Genomic DNA, 16,385 nt, shown 5'->3' with positions numbered 1-16,385 from the left:
CCTCTGATTAGAGATGGGACACCCAGTTAACTTAAAACATTAAATAGGCTTAGGCCCATTAACACAAGCCCAGTTACAGGATAACTTGAACTTAAGTATGGGCTAATAAAAACTCTTATCAGCCGAACACTCATACAAATAGACATCATTCAAACAGTCTAACACATATAAATGGTACCATTTATGAGAACAGGAGTAAAAAGAAAAGAGAGTAAGGGAAAAAGAATAGAAAGAAAAGTGGGAGAGAATGGATGCTCTTAACCCACCATGACTTATAAGTTCTTGGTTATAATTCAAATGACTGTTCTGTGGTTGATAAAGCGGAACAGAACACAAGATATTCCTATAACATAATAGTAGATGATAAGACTAAAATTCCCCTGGTCTCATGCCTCTTACGAGAACAATGCCCTTGCTATGACTTTCAACACTTCTCCTCAAGCCAAGCATAGATACTAAATATGTTCAACTTGCCCAAAATTTTTTCCAACTTTGGTTTAATGGCAACTTTTGGTGAATAAATCAGCTAACTGCTACTTAGATTTGACAAAGGCAAACAATGTAACTTTTTCTAGAAGAATACACAAAGACTTGACCTAGAAATATGAGCAAAGAACACTTGCCCAAGTACAGACCTACTAAAACTATAAGACAAAAGCATATCCAATTTAAGGTTTTTAATATAACATATCAAATATAATCTAAAGAAAAATGCTATTGGGGTTGATAGGCAACTTGTTCTCCAACTAAAGCTATGCTAGTTCGTGGATTTTCATCTAGCTGCTGCAGTGGTTTTAACTCTGGACTTTGAGTTCCATGTTTCATTGCAGGTCTTGGATTCTCTTGTCCAGAACTGAAGTGAAGAGAAGGGAGAAGAGAGGAAGAGAGAGGAGAGAAGAGAGGTTTGAGAGCACCAAAAGATGCTGGCGGCGCCAGCTTTTTAGTATTTATATTAGGGCAACCCAACATAACATAAAGAGAAGGGGAATTACAATAATACCCCTGCAACACTAACAAAAACAAAAAATACAAAGAAAAACAACTTTAACCAGTCTTTTAACACTCCCCCTCAACTTGGGACATAAATGTCAATCATGCCCAACTTATCACATAGATCATTGTGTCGCAAATGATGTAGCCCTTCTGTGAAGATGTCTGCAAGTTGATCTTCGGACCTGACATAGGGGGTGCACACTTCCCCTTTGACAACATTTCTTTGATAAAATGCTTGTCTACCTCAATGTGCTTGGTTCTATCATGTAGAACTGGGTTAGTAGCAATGTTTATGGCTGCCTTGTTGTCACAATATAAAGTCATAGGTCCATCAACTATAAATCCCAGTTCACTCAATAGATTTTTTAGCCACATTATTTCAGCCTCTCTATGAGACATTGCTCTATATTCAGCTTCAACACTAGATCTAGCCACCACGTTCTGCTTTTTGCTTCTCCAAGTGACTAGGTTTCCTCCCACAAAGTATAGTAGCCACTAGTAGACTTCCTATCATCCAGTGATCCTACCTAATCTGCATCGGTATACACTTCATCCTTCAGATGTCCGTGCTTTTGGAACAATAAACCTGCACCTGGGAATTTCTTAAGATATCTGAGAATTCTTTCAGTTGCGTCAAGGTGGGTGGTCTTAGGGGCATGCATGAATTGGCTAAGAACGCCCACTGCATAAGCAATGTCTCGCCGAGTCATGGAGAGATATAGAAGTCTTCCTACAAGCCTTTGAAATTGTTCACAGCTTTGATGGATTCACCTGGGCGATCACTTAATTTGTGACTAAGATCAATAGGAGAATCAACGGGTTTCACTCCCAACTTTCCTGTATCCTATAACAGATCTAGGACATACTTTCTCTGAGAAATGAAGATACCCTTTTGTGAGCGGGCAACTTCAATTTCAAGAAAGTATCTCAAAGGACCTAGATCTTTCACCTTAAACTGAGTAGCAAGAAGTTCCTTCAATCTTTGAATTTCATCTTTCCAATCACCAGTGATAACTATATCATCAACATACACTATTAGGGCTACAATTTTCCCTTCCCTTGTTTTCATAAACAATGTATGATCAGATTGGTATTGCTTGTAGCCCTTTTGTTGTACAACTACCTAGAATCTGTTGAACCAAGCTCTTATATAATGACTTTTTTAACCTGCATACCTTTTGTTCATTACCTTGAGCCCGGAAACCAGGGGGTTGTACCATGTACACTTCTTCTAGATCACCATTTAGAAATGCATTCTTGATGTCCAATTGGTGAAGGTCCCTATCGAAGTTAGTAGCTAAAGAGAAGAGAACCCTAATGGAGTTCATCTTAGCAACTGGTGCAAAAGTTTCTGCATAATCCACCCTATACACTTGAGTGAACCCTTTTTCCACTAGATGAGCTTTATACCTTTCCATTGTGCCATCAGCCCTATGTTTCACTGTAAATACCCATTTACATCCAACTGGTTCTTTTCCCTCGGGAAGATCCACCAATTCCCATGTACCATTTTTATGTAATGCATTAATTTTTTTCTTCATTGCATCTGCCCATTCAAGCACTAAGAGAGCTTCTGCCACATTCTTAGGAATAGGAACACTGTCATTGGAAGAGAGGAATGCCCGAAAGGAAGGTGAAATGTTTTCATAGGAAACAAAATGGGAAATGGGGTGCTTGGTGGTGCAAGATCTAACACCCTTCCAGAGAGCAATAGGAAGGTTAAGATCATCAATGGTGGAGGTATCAATAGCAATAGGGTCAGAAATACCAATGGGAACTAAGGTACCTAGCTGGGTAGGATCCATCCCTAGAGAATTTGATGGCATTGGTGGTACAACTTCTAGATGCTCCATAGCTCTTGAACTTGGTTGGCCTTTGTGACGACGGCAAAAAGCACGAAAGGGAGGAGGATCAGGTAGAGGAGGATTTTGAACCTGTTTGTCCTTATGCCTACACTCCCCCTAAGGAGAAATAGGAAAGAAAGGTTCACTCCCAAAAAAGGAGACATCCATGGAAACATGATATTTCCGAGAGACGGGATCAAAGCACCGGTACCCCTTATGATTTGTAGGGTACCCCAAGAATATGCAAGGATAGAACAAGGATCCAATTTCCCATGAGTGGGTGACAGGTTTTGAACAAAGCAACGACAACCAAAAACATGGAGAGGAATAGACAAAAGAGGAGCCTTGGGAAACAAAAGCTGATATGGGGCTTTGCACTCTAACCACCGAGAGGGCATGCGGTTAATGAGATAGGCAGCACAAATGATAGCTTCAAGCCAAAAACGTTTGGGGACATTCATATGAATCAATAGTCCCCGAGCTACTTCAAGAAGATGGCGGTTCTTTCTTTTAGTAACACCATTTTGTTGTGGTGTTTGGGCATAGGAGCTACGGTGGAGTGATCCACGTGAAGCAAAGAACTCCATAAGATCATTATGGAAGTATTCTTTGGCATTATCAGATTGGAAGATTTGGATTTCGGTTTGAAATTGGGTGAAAGTCATTCTTTGGAAATCTTGGATAATTTTGGATACTTCATCCCTAGTTCGCATGGGATATACCCATGTGTACCTGGAATAATCATCAATAAAGGTAATAAAACACTTTTAGCCACTTTCAGATGGTAAAGTAACTGTGCCCCAAACATTAGAGTGAACAATATGAAAAGGAAATTCGGATTTATTATTCTTTGAAGAAAAATGAGTTCTACAATGTTTACTCAGTTGACAAGTTTGACATATCAGCTTTGACACTAACACTGACTTAAACAACTCTGGAAACACAATCTTTAAGGAATCAAAGGGTAAATGACCAAGACGACTATGCCATAAATAGGCTTGACTCTTAATAGACTGACTCTTAGACTCTGTGACTACAAGGCTAGCCTTATTCTCCAGCAAGTAGACACCATCCACCATACGACCTCTACCAATCATCTTCCCCTAGTCCAAATCCCGAATTACACAATAAGAAGGGAAGAAGGTTATTGAACAATTTAAAGAATTGGTTATACTATTAACAGAAAACAAATTAATAGGGAATTGAGGAACATGTAAAACATTAGAAAGTGTAGGACCAAAAGGAAGAGAAATAGTTTCTTGACCAGCTATGGTAGAGAATGAACCATCAACCAGTCTGACTTTGTCTCTTCCAGAGAGAAGATGATAGGTCTGAAAGCAGGTAGACTTATCGGTCATATGTTTTGACGCTCAAGAATCAATTATCCGATGAGAGTTAGAGGAATGAGACAATATATGGAGAGTTGTGGCAGAATTACTTGATGTAGACACATATGAAGTTGATGGAGAAGGGGCATCCATCTAGCAAATTGCCCTACCATAAAGTTCTAAATGATCACGGAAGGAATTAATGATATCCTCCCTAGTGTCAGAACCAGTAGTATATGTCTGAACTGCAGTAGTAGTAGGGGGCTGTTTCTCCTGAGTAGCCATGTTTGTTGTAGTGAATTTTCTTGAACCTTGCTGACTTAACTTCTTATTCAGATCTGAGCCCTGTTTCTTACTCAATTCCTGAGCCCATTTCAGCTTCCCATGAAGGTCCCAACATGTGTCACGAGTGTGTCGAGGCTTCTGGCAATGGGTGCACCATTTCAGCTTCCCTTCTTAAAAGGATTTCCCCCACTTGTAACAACACTTCCTTTTACTGCCAGCACAACTGCATCTCCCCTAGAATTATTCATCAGATTCCTTCTACTTTTCTCTAACTCTGCTAAAGCATATAGCTCTTAAACGAAAGGGAGATCCTTGCTTCCAAGGATCTACACTCTAATGGATTCATATATAGGGTTCAAGCCGAGGAAGGCAAAGACCCTCTGTTGATAAACAAGAGACTTATATGCTTTCACATCTTCATCACACTTCCAATCTACACTTTGGTAGTGATCCAATTCTTTCTAGATGGAAGAGACAAGTCTGAGTAGTACATAGAGAGACTCCTCTCCCCCTATTTGCAAGTAGAGGATTCTGCCTATAACTGATAGATCTTTGCATAGTGTCTCAATTCAGAATAGGTTGACTTGGCTTGTTCCCAAATCTCATAAGCTGTTTCAGCCCACATAAAATTTCTTCTCACTTGAGTTGCATAGACACTAAGAGCCATGACATTACCATGCTGTTCTCTCGGTTCCATCTATCATGTTCAACACTCCCAGAATTAGGTTCTTTAATTCTTCCATTTATATAGCCTATTTTTCCCCTTGCAGTAATGTATAGTCCGATCCCCTTCGACCATTAAATAATTCAGACCATCAAGAGGTATGACAGCCATAGGGAAGGATAAATCCATACCCCCACTCAGTCCATTCTGCATGGATGAAACACTGGAGGTGGCTAAGTCTTCACTATTCATGATAACTGGTTTAAATCACACTATAAGTGGCTGAATCTTCACCAAAAATAAAAAAAGGAACAGTCCGACCTGTCCAACTTATTTTCCCTTTCGCACATTGTGTTATTTCTGAAAAAAAAAATCTGCACCAGGAATTAAAAAAAAAACTATAGGCAGCCACCTTCTAGATCGACTACAGTACTTCAGTCACCATAAAAAAAATTTCCTGCTGTTGCAGCACCTACAAGTCATCACCGACCTACAAACTACCCACTGCACTGCTGTCACAGCACACACAGGTCATCTTCGACCTACACACACTCCACAAAGCTGCTGTCACAGCACATACAGGTCACCTCTGACCTACAACCATCACAAGGATCACTCGATCCTACAAAAAAGGAAGGTACAGGTGCTGATCACCTCACATCCGATTGGTTTTTTCCCTTTTTAAGTCTGTCCTGATACACAATCAGGAAAAAAATAAAAAAGAGGAGAACAAAGCTTCTGAGATCAGTCCAAAAAAAAATACCATGGTTCTTAAGAAAAAAATATCAATAGCACGATGGGGAAGGGAAGAAGATAGAGGACTTTATCTCCTTTCAGATCAAATGAACCCGCTCTGATATGATCTTGTCCAGAACTGAAGTGAAGAGAAGGGAGAAGAGAGGAAGAGAGAGGAGAGAAGAGAGATTTGAGAGCACCAAAAGATGCTGGCGGCGCCAGCTTTTTAGTATTTAAATTAGGGCGACCCAACATAACATAAAGAGAAGGGGAATTACAATAGTACGTCTGCAACACTAACAGAAATAAAAAACACAAAGAAAAACAACTTCAACCAGTCTTTTAACAGATTCAAAGAGAAGAAACTGAAGAAAAGAATGAGTGAGAAGAAAGATACTAGATGGTTACTGAAAAAAAAAAGAAAAAGAAAGATACCGGATGGGTTACACCACCTACCATCAGTCCTGATTGGAGTAGATTAATTAAGGACAAGGTATGACAAAGGATGAGGAGTCTCCCCTCGAAAAAAAAGTTATAGAGATACAGAATTTTCAAGTCTTTACAAACTTCCAGAAATAACTTTCATGGGGGTATTATAGTGGTGTGATGAAGTTCCTACTTGAGAGCTAGTAAATTACTATATTCCCAAACAATTGTCTTCTTAAAGTAGGAACAGAATAATGCAAATCATTTAATTGGTATAAAGGACTTATTGGATTTCTATGGACTGAACAGCTAACTTAAAATGGCCCTTGATTGGTACATTTAATTGCAGCTGAAATAAGTGCTGAAAATGGAATGCTTAAAAAACCTAAACTGAAAAATGGTTTAAATCTGGGGGTATTATTGATATAGGATTTTTAGGGGTAAAATAATAACTCCAATGCATGTGCTTTAGTATTCAACAATTATGTCTGGAGTCGCTAAAATGTCGAATGACAAATTTGAGTGTGGAATCTTTTCAATATTCCACTTTCAGATCCTATTTCAGCAGTTTCTAAATGGTAAGTTGCAGGTTTAATTAGATCCTGTGCTGGGCTTCTTGTGGTTGTGCCTGTAGATCTGTGTCAATTTGATTGTCAGATGCATGTGGCATTGATTGACATTTATTGTCTCATACCACATCCCAAGATATTATGCCTTTTCATAAACCATCTAAGTTCAGTTTCTACAACTGCATATCCAATACTGATTTCCATGTTCATATGAGAAAATATTTTCTCTTGGTCTCTGGAACGAGTTCAGCTTCAGTCAGGGCAAAGCCCATTCGGGCAGATTTTACTGCCTTGCATTGAGAATATCTCCGTACTTGTATGCTTTATTTCATGGAGAAATGTTCCCAATGCAAGGTTGCAAAAGGTTGTTAGAACAGTGTGGGCACAGATTTGCCCTGATAGAAGCTGATCTCCTCTGGCACATCTACTCATTATATAGATGCAACAAAGTTATATTTCTGTTTGAAGTAGGAGATCCATTACCTGTTTACATTCGACTACAGAGTAGTTGATACAACATTCTTCTCCTTTTCACTTGCTAGATTTGTATGTCTTGCCACATTAATCAGGAATTGATAAATCATTCTTCAGGGCAAACATTTACTGATGTGGTTGGGAGTCCTTACTATGTTGCCCCGGAAGTTTTGAGGAAGCATTATGGTCCAGAATGTGATGTTTGGAGTGCTGGAGTAATTATTTATATTTTACTAAGTGGGGTTCCTCCATTTTGGGATGGTAAGAATGCCATCTATCTTATGTCTCTTAAGATTATATGTCTCTTCTTGTGACTACCATTAATCTAACAGCCATATTTAACTTTTTTGTTGTTTTATTTCAATATAATTATACAGAAACGGAACAGGGTATATTTGAACAGGTTTTAAGAGGTGAACTTGACTTCATATCAGATCCATGGCCCAGTGTCTCTGAAAGTGCAAAAGATTTGGTCAGGAAAATGCTTGTTCGAGACCCAAAGAAGCGGCTGACTACCCATCAAATTCTCTGTGGGTACACTCACATGATTTGATTTTTTTTTTTACATTTTTCTCCTAAATGAATAATTCAAGAAATCAGGGTGTGGGTTGGTTCCATAAAAGTTTTTTCCTTTTTTCTCATTCTTTCTTTGTAGAAGTGGTTAGTAAACAATCTAACCATTATGGGTAGACTTCCAACTTTTCAACTTTATGTTGTGAACACAATATGACACTGTATAATGGATGATACTGGAGGATGACTCCACTAGCATCATTTTCTTTCTTCACACAAAATTGTATTATGATCCACTATTCTGGTCCATAACTCAAACTTATCATCAAAGGTCATCAACTGTTCTATTATTCTAAGTAATAGCTTAAACCTATCATTGATTATTTTATTTTTTATTTGATTAATTACTTTTGAGAAACGACTATTATTCTTTGTGTTATATGGCAAGACGAAGGCTGTGCTAATGTATAAGGATGCATAAAGTATGGAGAAACAGATCATGCCTCTTCATGGATCTCACCTTTGGAGAACTCTAGGTCAAAATCAGTCTCATCAGATCTTATTCAATTATATACATTCAGTGGACCTTTTTTTTCTTCTTTTTGATAGGATCACCTAGCTGTGTCAATTTGGACAATTTTTGTTGGACTCTTTCTATTCCATTTGTAGAAACTATTCAGTTTCATTTGTACTTGTGTATAGGAAGTGCAGACATTTGATTTCCCAGATGAGGGTTGAAATTTATTGTTGGGGGGATTTTAGACCAAATGACTTTTTTGTTCAATGGCGATACCACTTTATTGGCAGTCTGACCATTTGAAGACACTTGCAAAAGTTCTCCCCTGTTTAAAGTCAGGAAATCTTGTTCTTTTGAAGTAGAACAAGTTCAGAACAATCCATATTTTTCTCTAGAAAAATAGATGGTACATGGTATGCTGTTAGAAAATATGGGAAGATGTTTTCTTTATTTGTTATTTTTATTTGTTTATTTATTTTACTAAAGGTTACATTTTCCGGCAGGCCACCCTTGGGTTCGGGTTAATGGTGTAGCTCCTGATAAGCCTCTTGATTCTGCTGTTTTAACTCGCTTGAAACAATTCTCTGCCATGAACAAACTCAAGAAAATAGCAATCAGAGTGAGTATCTTGATATTTCTGAGCCTATGGCCTTTCTTTCATGACTTGAAAAGTGAAATTTGTACTCCTAAAAACTAAATAGTGTGCATGTGTTGTTTTCTCGAGTCTCTGGCTAAAATTCATTGTTGAAAGCCTGGAAACATAGGCTTCTTCAACATTTCTTTATACTAATCTCTGTGGAAAAACCTTTATATGAAAACCAACTGGGTTTTTTTCTAACTCATAATTGTGTTATTAAAGTCATCTCTCTCTTAGGAATGGCAAGAGGCGAGGGAGGGCCGGGATTTGCATGCCCCATCCCTGATCCCGAACTCAAAAAACCCACCCCGTCCCCGCCCTGTACCCCAGTGGGGCTAGAAATCCCAACCCATCCTCATCCCTGTGAGGAACGAGGATCCCTGAATTTGCGCCACCCCACCCCGGTCCCACTTGTAAGTTGATTTTTTTGTTTACTTTTTTGAAACCTATCCAGAACTATATTATATTATGTAATGTATAATATAATATATCATAATATAAAGAAACACACTTTAGTTGGTGCAGGTTTGGGGTGGGATGGACAAATGCCACCCCCGCTCTGTTCCTGGTTACTAAAGTTCTGGGTTTCCCCAAAACCCGCCCCCGATCAGGGTGGGGTGGGCTGGAGCCCCACGGGGACAGGTCAAGTTGCCATCTCATCTCTCTCTCTCTCTCTCTCTCTCTCTCTCTCTCTAAAAGATACACAGATGCATACACAAACATTTCTCCAGTTTTTTGGTTGTACATGCATATGTACATGTATCAGTTGTACATGTACATGCATATGTACATAATGGGGTGTTACTCTCAAGTGCATATTAGACTAAATTGTTTTTATATTTTTATTTTATGTTTTTAATAGATACCATTAAACTAAATAATTCATATTCACATTGTGGGTTTATAGTATTAATATTATTATTCTTATACTAGTTTCTTTCTATTATTTTCTTATTTGTTTGGGTCCAATTGATACACAACTCAGTGACATAGTCCTGAACCCTTTAGGATTTTAAAACTAGGGATGCAAATGGATCAGATCGGATTCAAATCAGGGTATATCTGAATCTGATCCGACAGTACAAATAGCAGATCCAATCCAATCCGAAAGTCCGATCGGATCTCACAAACACAAATTTGAATTCGAATCCGTTAATAATGTCAGATATCCAAATATGATCCAATCCGATTTAATTTCTGAAAATTTAAAAAAATATAATAGTTTATATAAAGAAAAAACAAAAAATACAAATATTTTCTTCAACTATTTTCATCATATTTATATAAATGCATTTTTATAAAAAATTACAAAATGCATTATAAGCATATTTATAAATAAATAAACAACATATATATATATATATACACACATCACATCAGAGTGGATCTTTTTGGAACGGATAGGGGGCTGATCTGAATTCGACCCAATTTTCAATTGGATCCTATTACCCAATCTGAAAATCTGACATGAGTATATCCGAATCCAACAATATAGGATTGGACTTTGGATCGAATTGGATCATGATCCAATCCATTTACACACCTGTATTTAAAACCCGAATTGATTAGTAAGAAATAACTTGAAGATTTAATCCAATTGACTCACAAGAACAATCACTAGGACTTCTTCCTCTTCATCATCATCATCTTCTTTCTTCCTAGGACCAAAACGAGGGCTCAACCCTTATGTTTTGTATATTTTCTTTCTTTATTTTTCTTCTCATAAATATGTTGGTTTTCTATCTTTTGATATGGGTTTTATACTTATTTCATGAGAATTATGGTAATTATTAGTTAATCACTACTTATTACTATTAAACCTGGGGAAAACTACCCTAGGATATATATATATATTAAAAAACTCATCGCCTAGGCGACTAGGCAACAAGGCACTCCCCTATCACCTAGCTTCATCTTGGTGCCTTAAAAACTATGATAGCCTTTTGATATTTATCTCTACACTCGTATACATATAAAAGTAGCATATATCCTATACTAGTTTGAGATGTGGCTTGATTTCTGATAAGCCAATACATGGTTATAATCTAGAGTTCCTCCTATGTTCTGGAGAAAAATTTTCAAGCCATTGAATGACATGTCAATTTGTCTTATCCATTACAGGTCATTGCTGAAAAGGTGTCTGAAGAGGAAATTGCTGGCCTGAAGCAAATGTTTAAGATGATAGACACAGATAATAGTGGACACATCACTTTTGAAGAACTCAAGGCTGGTTTGGAAAGAGTGGGTGCTAATCTCAAGGAGTCTGAAATTTATGCATTAATGCAAGCTGTAAGTTTCCATTTGGATTTCATATGCAAGGTTTCTGTTATAGTTAATAGTGGCTCTAATCAGCTAATTTCTGATTGTATGGTGGAAAAACTGTCCTGATCATCTTAATTTATAAAAATGATTGAAATTTCTGTTTCTAAAACATTATCACAATGCATGAATCTAGCAATTTTTAGAAAAAAGCATAGGAACATGACAAGGGGAAGGAAGTAAAAGGTTAAGTTATTTTCTTGTACTAGAATCCCAATGCCACATCCTGGAAGATATAAATACGCTTTTATGTTTATGAGTTATGATTTGTACATTGAGAACCATAATTAGTGTTCATTATAGTAAGGGAAATTCATTGAGATATTGTTTTGTGGAGAAAATGGTATCTGGCTATTCTATACATTTCTCCTTCCCATTCTTGAGAACATCTTATTCCCTAACTTGTTTTTTGATTCATGTCATTTGTTAACATGCATAATTGAAAGTGCTTGAAGTGACTCGTGCATGTGGATAGCATAGACCTGGAATAGATGACAACTGCACCTCGCAAGGCACTAAACCGCCCGTCTAGGGGATCACTCCTCAAACTTTCCCTTAATGGATTTCTTTGGCATCTTTGCATGTTTCTTGTTTGTCTTTCTAGTCCATTGTACCAGAGTTCTGTTGATTTGTTCCAGTCTTGGGATGGAGGTGGTGACAAATTTTATCTCATTTCCCTTCAGCGTTCTATTAACCATCCACTTATTCTTAAAACCACAGGCTGATATTGACAACAGTGGTACCTTAGATTATACCGAGTTCTTAGCTGCAACTCTCCATCTAAATAAAGTTGAAAGGGAGGATCATTTGTATGCAGCTTTCTCATACTTCGACAAAGATGGAAGTGGTTACATCACTCAAGATGAGCTCCAACAGGCTTGTGAAGAGCTTGGCATAGAAGCCACTAACCTTGAAGAAACGATACGAGAAGTGGATCAGGACAATGTAAGTGTCTCTTCTAAGAAAATTTGTATATTTACGTTATAAATAAATCCTCTTTGATTGTTGTTAATGATAAAGAAAAATTCCTTGTGTTATTTTGGAGAAAATGATTAATCAATACTGTTTTCCCAGGATGGGCGCATAGACTACAGCGAGTTTGTGGCAATGATGCAAGATAAAGGTTTTGACAAGAAAGGATTTCCAAATGCCTCAGGCATTGGGTTTAGGGAAGCCTTAAAGCTTGGCTGATACATAGTAGTTGTCATGTATTTTCAAACTTCTTTTTTCTCTGTATTAGCCATTAGTAGAGTTGGTTGGGGCAAGGTTTTCTTGAGTTGAGTTGCTCTAAGTAGAATTGGAAGTGCATATTAGTTGTAAAAATCGGCCATTTTCCATAGAAAACAAAAAATCAGGTCTATTTAGTGTTTGTTGTATGCACTGACCTTTTTCTTGGTTGGTTGAACTACATGTTGCAATAGATGTACATTTCCCCCTATTATAGACTCCATCCATGATGGTACCTTTAGGCTATGTTTGTTTTGAAGGAAAAGGTAGGGAAAAGAAGGGAAAGGTAGGGAAATCTATACAAGGTTTGTAAAGGTTTCCTTAACTTTCCCTTCCTTTCTCTACTTTTTCCTTCAAACCAAACACAGCTTATAGTTGGTCTGTCTGTCTTACCGCCCTTATTTTACTAGTTTCATCTGTCAATTCTCAGAAGCTTCAAATGAAATTTGCTTGGAAAACAAGTAAAAATAAAAGTTTTCATTTTAATTTACAGAGAAGTACGGACAGGTCTAATGCAGATTTCTGATTTCCATTGCAGAGCTATAAACATTTAAAATGTCAAAAACCCCCACTCTAACACCCACCCCAACTGTAATTTGGGCCTAAAAATTCTGACCCTGGGCTGAACCGTCATTCTTCATTTAATTTATCCGATTAAAATATCATCAATACACCCGATTCCCTCAAGTGGGTATCAGTGTATACCGATATGAGCAATACACATTTTTTTTTCTACTTTTTAATTTTATACTTATTGGAGGGTCTCATGGTATTTTAAATTAAAAAAAAAAATCGTATGATGGGTCCGCCTGTATCTTGATGCAATGATATGGATACAATACACATAAATGGGATGATTCGAATAAGTTAAAACAGTCCAAGGTGGATATGATTTTCATAGTATTTGATTAATCAAATCGGCTTCGAATATAAAGTGATTTGATTGGATAATTTTCCGATTCTGTTAATATGGTTTATTGTATATAACAAGTCTTTAAAAATTTGTGATGGACACTATTTCAAAAAAAAAAAATTAAATTTTTAATGTTTTAACTTTTAAATGCAAAGGGTCAAAGACTGCCTCACCCTCTCTCTTACATTTTAACTTCCCAACTTCACTTTTACTGGCATAAGTTATCATGATGGCTTCCTTGCAAAGGCCACAATACTTTCTCTTATGAATTTTACCATTTTAAAATGACTGAAGTCATTTTCTTTTGCTTGGTCTTTACCATTAGTTCCGTTCTTTGCTTCCTCTTCTTCAATTTTACCGATTTGTTTGTTTGCTGCATATCTGCAGTTGAATATCTCTTCCACTCTTGTCTTTGGCACATATGGCAGCGAGTAATTGCAACTTACCTTTCTTCTTTCTATTTTCTTCTCAAACCCTAACCCTTCATTCATACTTCTTTCAAGTTGTTCATCATCTTTGTCAGCCCTTGAACATTATTGGCACTTCAATTTGGTTGGGAGAGTCATGCTATTTTGGAAAATGCAAGTAGAAAAAGGTCCCATTTCCCCTTTCTGGTTCATCGGCCATTTCTGTTCACGTTTTAGAGATTGTCTTCTCACCTACGGTTGTACAAATACGCCAATCCACCATTGAAACAATGTTAAGGTTTGTTATTTATCTTTGTCTGTTTTCAGAGTTTAATAATTAATTCACCGAATTCAAATTAGAATTGAAACTGAATTCGAATATTAATTTTCAATATCTGCCAGATATTAAATTGAATTTGAATATATAAATTTCTAATCGAATTCAAATATTACTTGATTCAATTTGAATTCGAATTGCTTACACCCCTAATTGATATTTTAATCATTGGTTCCAACTTTTAACTAGAGATCAAAGTCAGTGGAATCTGCTTACAGACAAAGACTGACTGGACATGTTTGGACTTTGGATTGGTTTTCCTCTTACCACAAAATAGAACATTGAGCTGCTAACTATGATTCGATTTCTTCCAGTGTGGGAAGTTAGGTTTGAGAGTGAAGGTTTCAAATGCAACAAAACCAATTTTGTGAGCTTCACTTTGATTGTAGTTACTCTGACTCATAACCATGGTTCAAAGTATCTCTCCATATGCAAGAATTGCGTATTATGAGTTTTTCAAATTTCCATACTTGTTTGTTTTTTTTTTTTCATTTTTCAGTTTAATGTTTTCATAGTAGATCTACTAAATATATGTTTGGTACCAGAGTTGAGCTTTTCAAGCAGCAGTGATTGTCTCAAATTTTATGAGAGCAACTTTTGGACAAAATGTCATTTTGACGTTTCTTGCAATGGAAACAAAATTTTTACCTTTTTGCCTATATTGGTGCCTAATGATGCTTAATTGGCACTAAATAATAATATAAAATATGCACAAAACCCAAAATTATTTTATTGAATTTAAGGGCTTGGCTATTATTCCAAGACGATGGTTGTTGCCGAGTATTTAATACTCTGAACCAAAGGCAAAACGGTGATGGCAATTGGACCCCAATTGGCAACCAAAGATTATCATATTAATTATACCTCAACTTTCATTGCAAGGCCGCAAGCCTGCAACTGGTATCCATTTATCTGAATTTTGAGTTTGAATCCTATTCTCTTCATCTCCAAGTGTATACTCACTTTCTGTCCAATCAGTATATCATTGAATCAAATGTGACACCGCAATTGATTTAACGTAATCATATAATCCAATTCAACGATACTTGAATATTTATATTTGGGGTTTGGAATTTTCATTGCACAATAAATGGAAAACAAGTAAAGGCAAAATTTTACATCTTCATTTAGTATTGTTTATTTGATCAAAAGACACAAAAGTACTTATTTTGTTCTATAATTGAAAAGCAAACTATAGAAAAAATATCATTTTATATTTTTTATTTAATGTTTATTTATACTATACTATTATTAAAAGTGTGAGTAATGGTGTGGAACTTTTGTTTGACTAAATTACCCCAATTTTTTAATTTGGTCCTTATCTAATTTTAAGAATAGAAATGTAATTTGCAAAACCACTTTTCTCCTCATTCAATTCCCTACCATTAAGTCTCGTATTTAAAGTATTAACACCTATTAACATTCATTGAATCATTTTCTTAACTATAACACCCCCTATTTTTTGAATTTGATCCCTCTCTAATTGTGAGGCCATAAAATGTAATTTGAACTATTACATTTCTCATCATTCTATTTCCTTTCATTAAGTCTTATCTTAAGGTACTAACTTTCATTCTTTACTGAATCTTGTAATTAAAATAATATTTTCACAAAATAAAACAAATAAATTCTATTAATTAGATCTAAATCCAATAATTTTAACAATATAAAATACGTGATTTATAAATTTACTCAAAATGGAATTGCTTTTCAATCATGGTGGTGAGTAAACAATTCAACCATCTGAGTCAAGTGGACTAATCCATGATGTTATAATTAAATAAAAACTTTTAAAATATACATAAATAACAAATATAAAAATTTTGGGTACATTCCTAATGTTTTATATATCATATTAAAGAAAATTAAGTATGGTATAAATAATAATTGTTCTTATTGATGTTAGAATAAAATATAAATTTAAAATCAATCCAAATAGAAATTATTTTTTGTGGGGGCAGGTCAACAAGTCAACCTTTTGAGTCAAATGTGTTAACCCTTGATTAGGGGTGTCAACGGTATTCAAAAATCCGTTTTCGAAATCGAGATTAGACATAATCGAATTGAATTCAGATATGACATGATTCGAATAAAAAAATGTTTGAATTCAATTGATTATTTAATTATTATATATATATATATATTATAATTTAAATATATAATAATTAAATTATATAAATAATTTATATATTTATAT

At 35.9% G+C, this 16,385-nt stretch overlaps 1 protein-coding gene across 2 annotated transcripts in view; it reads left to right on the top strand.

Moving 5' to 3' along the window:
* LOC104601463 (calcium-dependent protein kinase 20-like) overlaps positions 1-12,742 on the top strand; it is a 53,254-nt gene extending 40,512 nt beyond the window's left edge. Inside the window, exons 2-7 of one of the 2 annotated variants that reach the window (XM_010264802.3) lie at positions 7,436-7,579; positions 7,696-7,848; positions 8,852-8,967; positions 11,107-11,274; positions 12,122-12,249; positions 12,379-12,742. In XM_010264802.3, coding sequence (XP_010263104.1) covers positions 7,436-7,579; positions 7,696-7,848; positions 8,852-8,967; positions 11,107-11,274; positions 12,122-12,202 — 662 coding nt within the window. In that variant the 3' untranslated portion in view covers positions 12,203-12,249; positions 12,379-12,742. Of the gene's footprint in view, positions 1-7,435; positions 7,580-7,695; positions 7,849-8,851; positions 8,968-11,106; positions 11,275-12,024; positions 12,250-12,378 lie in introns of both variants that reach the window. The other variant, XM_010264801.3, reaches the window with a different exon arrangement.
* The last annotated feature ends 3,643 nt before the right edge of the window (positions 12,743-16,385 follow it).

The sequence above is a fragment of the Nelumbo nucifera genome, chromosome 2, assembly GCF_055504915.1.
Source record: "Nelumbo nucifera cultivar China Antique chromosome 2, China Antique-T2T, whole genome shotgun sequence".
Lineage (NCBI taxonomy): Eukaryota > Viridiplantae > Streptophyta > Magnoliopsida > Proteales > Nelumbonaceae > Nelumbo > Nelumbo nucifera.
Note: the sequence above shows the minus strand (reverse complement) of the source record. Positions and strands in the feature narration are given on the sequence as shown.